The sequence below is a fragment of the Oryctolagus cuniculus genome, chromosome 5 (genome assembly GCF_964237555.1).
Source record: "Oryctolagus cuniculus chromosome 5, mOryCun1.1, whole genome shotgun sequence".
In the NCBI taxonomy this organism is placed as follows: Eukaryota; Metazoa; Chordata; class Mammalia; order Lagomorpha; family Leporidae; genus Oryctolagus; species Oryctolagus cuniculus.
Genome location: NC_091436.1, coordinates 36,385,876 through 36,395,660, shown reverse-complemented (window position 1 = coordinate 36,395,660; position 9,785 = coordinate 36,385,876). Strand labels below are relative to the sequence as shown.

The 9,785-nt window shown below is 37.4% G+C and overlaps 1 protein-coding gene across 1 annotated transcript; it reads right to left on the bottom strand.

Annotated features, from left to right (window-relative positions):
- Nucleotides 1–5,463: 5,463 nt before the first annotated feature.
- TAAR1 (trace amine associated receptor 1) lies at nt 5,464–6,533 on the bottom strand. Its single transcript, XM_008263530.4, has one exon. The coding sequence runs from the start codon at nt 6,481–6,483 to the stop codon at nt 5,464–5,466; it is 1,020 nt and encodes a 339-aa protein (XP_008261752.2). The 5' UTR covers nt 6,484–6,533.
- Nucleotides 6,534–9,785: the final 3,252 nt, after the last annotated feature.

Below are 9,785 nucleotides of genomic sequence, written 5' to 3'. Positions count from 1 at the left end.
GCAACAACAGTGCAAGCAGCAACACAGTGATAGTGTTATGAGGCAAAGATATTCTTAGTTTTAGATGAGCAAACCCTTTGCAGACCACATTTTTGAGTACTGTAAGTCTGACTAGAGCAGTGTGCTGTCCGGTGTAAGGATCCAGTTGCCTGGATGAGATGTCCCTCACTGGGACTATGACAGCCTAGAGTTATTATACATGTAAATCATGAAGTTTCCTTCCCTATTTCAGTGGTCAATGCACAACCTTTGGATTAATGAACTGCCACACAGTTAAACATCAGAGACAAAATGCTAAGTGCCTCGGGTGATGCAACCACTTAGACTGCTTCATAGCTATACTTCTCACCGTAAATTAATGAACTGCATTATGTTTTTTATTCAACGGGCTTTATAAACCTTGTAGAGGCAGCAGCCCTGAATCCAATCAATTTTGGATTAGGACTGATAGTTTCTGAGGTCTATCTTATGACAACTTCCATGAACAGTTTTTGTTCCTATGGCACCACTGGAATTGTCTACATAAGGAAGACTCTTTATGGCAATTTCAAATATCATACTAGAGATCTGTGGAATCAAAAAGCCAACAAAAACTAACAACTAAAATATTCAAAGAAGCAACTTCATTTTCTCTAGAAAGCATTACATTATTATTTTCTATGTTTATTTTGAGAAAAGATGACTATTCAACTTTATGGTGATAGAGTGAGGTTTGATGGAGTGTAGGAACACTCTTGCTTGCTCTACACCCCTGCTCCTCTCTAGCTGCCTCTTCAATTTGTGGAGTCTGGAAAGTTATCAATTATATGTCTCTGGTTCCTTTGCAGTTATGAGTTTTACTGTGCCCATGGGAAGGGGAGCAGATGTGCCTGCGTGGACTGTGAACCGGGTGGCACAGTCCTGGAGCTGGCAGCCTGGCAGCGACTTCCCCGTTCCTCACGACAGTTTCCTGACAGATGGCTGGCTCTGTAGTATGGTTTTGGGGTGAACTTCTGGAAGATTAGGCTAGAGATATCTCTATATATGAATAAACCTATTCAGTTTAAACTATCTTAAGTGGCTTTCAATGCTTGCTGTCAAGAGCTAACCAACTCACATTTTTTTTTGCTTTCTTTTTTTTAACTTTTATTTAATGAATATAAATTTCCAAAGTACAGCTTATGGATTACAATGGCTTCCCCCACCCATAACTTCCCTCCCACCCGCAACCCTCCCCTCTCCCGCTTCCTCTCCCATTCCATTCACATCAAGATTCATTTTCAATTCTCTTTATATACAGAAGATCAGTTTAGCATATATTAAGTAAAGATTTCAACAGTTTGCACCCACATAGAAACACAAAGTGAAAAATACTGTTTGAGTACTAGTTATAGCATTAAATCAGAATGTACAGCACATTAAGGACAGAGATCCTACATGAGGAGTAAGTGCACAGTGACTCCTGTTGTTGACTTAACAAATTGACACTCTTGTTTATGGCATCAGTAATCACCCTAGGCTTTTGTCATCAGTTGCCAAGGCTATAGAAGCCTTTTGCAACTCACATTTTAAAATTTAACATTCCTTTAACATTTAACACCATGCTTCTGGTTTCTAATTTGATGGTATTATTTTCTTCCTCTATAGCATTCATAAGCCAAGACAATGTCCCTTTTATACAGTTAAGTGTTATTAAAAATTAAAATTCTATGGTAGTGCTTTTAGATACATCTACAATTTTATTATGAAATCATTATTTTGGCATTAGGCGATTATAGTGCGAGCAAGATAACTGTGAGTGTGGCAGAGCAGCTCTGATGTAACAATCGTATTCCCTGCTTACGGAATCACAATCTGTTCTTTCACATCCATTACATACAAGTTACCTGCAGTCACGACTGCTAAGAATCCTTAAGTACATACCAACTGGGCAAGAGCTAATGCTAAGCAATTAGGCTAAATTCTGATAAAACTACAAAAGTTTCTTGATGGAACCTTTTCCTTTCGCCTCCCCTCCAATGACTTAGTTTTAAAATAACTGTATTACTCAGAGCTAATCAGATAGCAGTAGCACCGAGGGAACATCATGTTTAGTTCTTGCTAAAAAGCAATACCTGTGCAGTGCATATTTCACACCACAGGAAAGGGAATGATCTTGCATTAGAGTCCCTTAAAATATAAAAATACTCCATCACGTTCTTCAGGATGATGTCATTGCTGCACAGTTTTTGAGATATCACTTTCCATGCTGTGTTTGCTCTGAAGAGATCTTCCACTATATCTCCAATATGCTTTTCTTATAGTGTCTTTTTTTAGAATTTCACATAACTCTAATGCTTTATTAAGAATGTAATCCTTATAGTCACATTAGTTTTCTAGCATGTCTTCATAGATGTCCACAAGAAAGACAATTAGCTAGGGAGATCTGTGGAATGGATCAATATCACTCCATTCTGTTCTGTCCCTGTGCAGCACATAGGTGGGTGAGTCCAGACTCAGAAACCTATCGTTCATATGGGATGGTACTGCTTCCCTGGCCTGGGACACCATCTCTTTGCCTTGTGAATGGCAGAGTTAATCAACACTATGGACCAAATGGACCTAACTGATATCTACAGAACTTTTCACCCCACAGTAGCAGAATACTCAATCTTCTCAGCAGTGAATGGAACTTTCTCTATAATAGATCACATACTAGGCCATAAAACAATTCTCAGCAAATTCAAAGAAATTGAAATCATACCATGCATATTCCCTGACCACAATGGAATGAAGCTAGAAATAAACAACTCAAAAATCTCTATATCATAGGCAAAAACATGGAGAATGAATAGCATGTTCCTGAATGAACAGTGTGTCATAGAAGAAATCAAGGGAGATTTTCTGGAAACAAATGAAGATGATAATACATCATATCAGAAATTATAGGATACAGCAAAAGTAGTGTTAAGAGGGAAGTTTATAGCAATCAACACCTACATGGAAAAATTGGAAAGTTACAAATAAATGAGCTATCAATGCATCTCAGGGCCTAGAAAAAACAACAATCGAAACCCAAAATTAGTAGAAGGAAAGAAATAATTGGAGAAAAAATAAACAAAACTGAAACAAAAAATATAAAAGATCAGTTAAATGAAGACCTGGTTTTTTGGAGAAATAAACAAAATTGACACACCACTAGCCCAACTAGCTGAAAAAAAAAGAAGGAGAAAACCCGAATCAATAAAATCAGAGATGAAAAAGGAAATGTAACAACAGATACCACAAAAATAAAAAGAATCATCAGGAATTACTATAAAGAGCTGTATACCAACAAACTGAAGAACCTAGAATAAGTGGATAGATTGCTAGACACATACAATCTACCAAATTTGAGCCATGTAGACATAGAAAACCTAAACAGACCAATAATCAAGATGGAGATTGAATCAATAATAAAGGCCCTCCCAACAAAGAAAAGCCCAGGACTGGAAAACTTCACTGCCTAATTCTACCAGACATTTAAAGAGGAACTAATTCCAATTCTTCTCAAGCTATTTAAAGCAATTGAAAGGGAGGGAATCCTTTCTTTTTAAACTTTTATTTAGTAAAAATAAATTTCCAAAGTAAGGTTTATGGATTACAATGGCTCCCCCCCCATAACTTCCCAACTTCCCTCCCACCCGCACCCCTCCCATCTCCCGCTCCCTCTCCATTCCATCACATCAAGATTCATTTTCAATTATCTTTATATACAGAAGATCAATTTAGTATATATTAAGTAAAGATTTCATCAGTTTGCACCCACACAGAACATAAAGTGCAAAATACTGTTTCAGTACTAGTTATAGCATTAATTCACATTGGACAACACATTATATCCCTTAAGTTTACTTCTGATGGATGACTACCTCTCTTTCCCTTTCTGTGTACCATGGAGTCCAGCAGTGTAAACTTGTTTATTCTAAAGCACCTATGATTACACTGTCACTCAAAGTATAACCTTAAAATGTGTGAAGTCAGTCCAGACATTTTTGTGGCCTCAGCAGCAGTCAACAGCTGAAAACTTAATTTAATTTCTGTTACTTAAAAAATGAAATTAGAAACACCTAAAATGATAGACAACACGTAAATGTTCTAAATACTATTTGTACATCCATGCAAAATATTAGTGTATAGCCACTAGAAAATGGTACTTTTCTAAGTACCATTCTAAGTACCATTTTCTAAGAATTTTAAATGGCATAATTTTAGGAAGTGAGCTATAAGTAATATTTTTAAATTTAGTTTTATTTTTATACAATATTTTAATTTTTTACTAGTATGAGAACTGGAAAATCTATTTTAAAAAGCTGAAGATCGAGATACTTTTAGAATATATACATATTTTAATAAGGATATAAATAGAAAATTATGAGTAAACAGTATTTAATAATAATATTTAATGTGAAATTTGAGTTGATTTTACAAAAAGGCACACATACAGTTGACCATTGGTATCTTTGGGGGATTGATTCCATGAACACTCCCACACATACACCCAATACCAAATTATGTAGATGCTCAAATCTGTTACATAAGGTAGCATAGTACAAGTATGCACATATAGCCTGTGTACATCTTCCCATATATTTTAAATCAGCACTAGATTAGATATAATACCTAATACATTGTAGATGTTATATAAATAGTTGTTATACTATATTGCTAGGAATAATGGCAAGAAAAACAAATCTGTACTTGTGCAATACAGATACACCATGTTTTCCCAAGTACTTTCAGTCTGTGTTTGTCTGAATCTGCAGATATGGTCCTACAGATACAGAGGTCTGACTGTACCTATATGATAAAGACATCTATACACATATGACAAAAATCACTCAAATCTGAATCCCCAAATGCAGTCTATGGTTTCCACAACTGAACAGCTGAGCAAAGAACCACTGTTCAATTCATGGCATTCATCTAAGAACAGGAAAAGTTCTTTAGAATGTAGGTCCTTAAATGCCAGTTTTGTAAAGCTTCAATGTGTATGAGAGTACTTCAAAATATTTGTGAGAATGGTGAGTATTTGGCCTAGTGGTTAAGTCAATTGTGTCCCCCTGTGCCTGGGATCCACTCTTAGCTCTGGCTTGTGACTGCAGCTTCCTGCTAATGCAGACCATGGCAGGCTGGTTAGGATCCTGCCACCCAGGTGGGAAAGATGGATTGAGTTTTGGATTCTAGCTTTGGCCTTCTAGCTGTTGTAGGCTTTTTGGTGAGTGAATCAGTGAATGGACTCTCACTCTCTTTCTGTAACTGTGCCTTTCAAATAAATAAATAAATAAATCTTAAAAAAAAGAAAGAAATGTTTGTGGGATGAGATTAAAAGATAAATTTATTTAGGGGCAAAACATTCTGAAATTGTGCAGTTTTTTCATAATGTACATATTGCATGAATTCTTTAAATACCACTCATATGCATAGATTTCAAAATCCGTGAATAATTCTATGGATCATAACATTCTATGTATTTGATTCTAAAAATAATTTACACCTAGATGAGTCCTTTTTGAAAATTTTACCAAATAGAATCATCTTCAATGCAGTTCTGAACCAGGGATAGAAAAATGCATAAACCATTGGGTTAAAAGTAGAGTTCAAATAGCCAAACCAAATCAATGCATCATTCAAAGTGGGTGGAATAGTGTAGTCCAGAAAAGGATCCACGACTGTACAGACAAAGAAAGGGCACCAACACATTAGGAAAACTCCCATCACAACCCCTAATGTTTTTGCAGCTTTCTTTTCTTTGCTTTGTGAAATTCCATTTTTGCCCTCCAATCCAATTTGAAGATCCTGATTTGAATTGATAATTGATCTTGCCTGCCCCTTAGCTATAAAATATATCTTGTAATAGACACACAACATAATAGACCCAGGTATATAAAAAGAAGTCATAAAGGCCAAGATCCCAGCTATTTTGCTGAAGAAGACTGAGCAACCCCCTATACAGTGAACATGTTCGTAATACGTTTCCTCAACCCCTTTGAAATTTAGCTCCAGAAAGATCATTGCAAATGCAAAAATAGCAGGGACACTCCAACTGATGAAAATCATTACAAAAATAACCAAGACATTGATCCTGATCTTGTATCTTAATGGGTCACACACAGCACAGTAACGGTCAATGGAAATGAAGGACAGGTGGAAGATGGATGCTGAGCTCAGCATAATGTCAGTGCTGGTGTGAATTTTACAGAAGATGTCTCCAAAGTACCAGCAGTGTTCAACAGATCTCACCATGCTGTAAGGCATGACCAGGCATCCCAGCAGAAAGTCCACAGTGGCCATGGAATGAATAAGCCAGTTGGTTGGGGTATGAAGCTGCTTGAAGTGTGACACGGAAATTATAACTATCAGATTACCAACTAGTGTGGTCAGAATTATCAGCACCATTAAGCTGTACAGGGATGCACGCATGTCATTCGACCAGCTGCTCTTCACACAGGAGATATTAATGATACTGTGACAAAACGGCATCATTTCTGAGGGTGTCCACCAGCTTATTTTTCCCTTTGTATGTTGAGTGAACTTTCACCTGAATTCATAATCTTCTGGTCAGGATTCCTTCTCCTTTGATTTACACATTTCTATCCTAGAAACCTGGGTTGAAAAAAAAAAGTAAATCATTGGCAATTTGATTCTGTTACTTGAAACATTTGCCTAATACTTCTTGTTGATGAACAGCTAGCCTAGAAGGAGCTTTGTTTCCAAGTTCAGCTCAATAATTCAATTCAACAATTTTTTGAACTTCTATTTGGAGCTGGGCATTGTGCTATAAGTACAAAACTGAATTGTTCGGTTCAGCTATATGAAACGGCTACTTTTGTAGGTCAAGGTCAAATAACGACTTTTATTAACACATGCTTAATCTATGGAAACAGCTTGATCCCTAGGAAGTCTGAGTCTAGTAAGGAGGCTTATATTCTAAAGAGTAGTCTGAAATTACCAGCAAATTCAGAATTAAAACAGGTTAATTGAAAAAAAAAACAGACTGATGTTTTAAATGTGCTCCTTGTATAGAATTAATACCGACCACTAGTGATTTTTTTTACAGGGTCATACTTTACATAAGGTATTTGCTATTTTATAATTGATTATAATGAAAAGAAGCTTACATAATTTTATTTCCAGTTTGCAAAGCACTTCTACATCTATTTCATGCCTTACTTTATCTAACATTTTATTTGACATCTACAATATGAACATCAATCCTTGTAAAGAAAACAGTACATGTGTTATTAGTCTCAGCCCACTGGCAAGAAATTGAGGCTTATAAAAACCACTGGTTTTGGGGCCAGCGCTGTGGCATAGCGGGTTAAGCCACTGCTTTCAGTGTCGGCATCCCATATGGGCGTTGGTTCAAGACTTGGCTGCTCCACTTCCAAACCAGCTCTCTGCTATGGCCTGGGAAAGCAGTAGAAGATGGCCCAAGTCCTTGGGCCCCTGCACCCCTGTGGGAGACCCGGAAGAAGCTCCTGGCTCCTGGCTTTGGAACGGCGCAGCTCTGGCTGTTGCAGCCCATAGAGGAGTGAACCAGCAGATGGAAAACCTCTCTCTCTCTCTTTCCTTCTCTCTCTCTCTCTTCCTCTGCCCTTCTCTCTATATGTAACTCTGGCTTTCAAATAAATAAATAAATCTTTAAATAAAAACCATTGGTTTATAAAACCATTAAAACTGGAACGTGATGTGAGGTCTCAACTATTTCCTTTTTTGGGGGGAAGAGAGACTTTGTTTTTTGCCTTTTGTTTTGCAAGTCCAGTTTTGTATTTTTTTGTTTTTTGTTTTTTTGCTCAAAAAGAACCAACCCAAGATCAATTAAGAAACACTAATCTTTGTATGGTCATATAAGAATTTATGAAGTTTTAAATAAAGAAAGCTAGTAGTGAAACAATACTGTGGTCCCAGTTGCTAAGATTTTTCTTATATGTGGACCAAAGTGATGTGGGACAAAGGAAAGAGGACTGAGATGTGAACCCAGAGAGCTAAGCTTGGGCATGGGCTGTAGCCATGAAAAGACACTTCTCTTTTTAAACTCTGAAACCCATTAAAATTTATTTTCATGGACTGGCATCGCAGCTTACTTGGCTAATGCTCTGCCTACAGTGCCGGCACACCAGGATCTAGTCCCAGTTGGGACGCCGGTTCTGTCCCGGTTGCTCTTCTTCCAGGCCAGCTCTCTGCTGTGGCCCAGGAGTGCAGTGGAGGACGGCCCAAGTGCTTGGGCCCTACACCCGCATGGAGACCAGGAGGAAGCACTTGGCTCCTGGCTTCGGATAGACACAGCACGCCAGCCGTAGGGGCCATTTTGGGGGTGAACCAACAGAAAGGAAGAACTTTCTCTCTGTCTCTCTCTCTCTGTCTAACTCTGCCTGTCAAAAAAAAAATCAAAACAAAACAAAACAAAAAACAAAAAAATTTTATTTTCATGAAATCTTAATTCATAAAATAGGTGAAAAGAAAATCTTGTTAAAACAGAGATGGCACCTTCTGCCACACCGCTCTTCTCAGTTTTCAAACTGGACTCAGTTTGAAATTGACTTGTTTTTTCTAATACAATTACACAATTCTGAGTTAAATGTTATAATTTGTAGTTATGTGTAGTGTATAATCCTGTTCCATTGCTCTATTATTCTCATATATGTATATATTCGTATATATGTATATATGTATTTATTCATATATCTGTGTATATATATCTCTATGTTATAGAATCTCTATGTTATAAAAGTGCTAGAAATTGACAATTCTTAGAATTCCAGGAGTCAACCTTCATTTATTTCTCTTTGCCTCCCTTCTGTGCATATGGTATAGATTTAAAACATTCAGAAATCTAAATTTACTCCAACTAGAATAAAAAGAATAAAATCTTTAAGTAACAAAATGTATATTTTAGTAGATTTGAGCCACCTCTCCCCCAATGCCCTTCCATCTTCTATCCCTGAGAAGAAACATATTCATACCATTAAATCTTCATGATTTATTTCAATATACATACAGACCTATTCCAGGACAGATCAAACAATAAGGTAATGTTATATTAGGTTAGTAGAACAAAGCAATATTCAAACTATAGTTAAAATTTCACTTTTTTTTACAGTTATGGGTATTTTACTATAAGATTTTAAGTCTGCATTGAACTAATCTGCTTCATTAAGTTTATAAATCTACTTAGACTTTTTTCCTTACTATTTCCCCTTTTTCTTTCTTTTGACTTACACTGTTTACATATGAAAGGACTCAAGCAACATACAAAATCACTGTTTAGAAGTGTTTGCGGCCGGCGCCTTGGCTCAATGGGCTAATCCTGCGCCTTGCGGCGCTGGCACCCGGGGTTCTAGTCCCGGTCAGGGTGCCAGATTCTTCCCGGTTGCCCCTCTTCCAGCCCAGCTCTCTGCTGTGGCCCAGGAGTGCAGTGGAGGATGGCCCAAGTCCTTGGGCCCTGCACCCGCATGGGAGACCAGGAGAAGCACCTGGCTCCTGGCTTCGGATCAGCACGATGCGCCAGCAGCAGCGTGCTGGCCGCGGCGGCCATTGGAGGGTGAACCATCGGAAAAGGAAGACCTTTCTCTCTGTCTCTCTCTCTTTCACTGTCCACTCTGCCTGCCAAAAATAATAATAATAATAATAAAAAGAAGTGTTTGCTAATCAGTGACTGTCAAATATTCCTACTTGATGTAATATTAGTACTCTGAGTAAAAACTAGGACCCAAAAAGAAGTAATGGGTAGAAATAAAACAAAATCAATCACCTAATGTTAGGAGAAGAAATTCACAGATGAAAGT

Coding starts and splice junctions, on each gene's coding strand:
- TAAR1 (XM_008263530.4), bottom strand. CDS start 6,483: ATGATGCCGTTTTGTCACAGTATCATTAATATCTCCTGTGTGAAGAGC.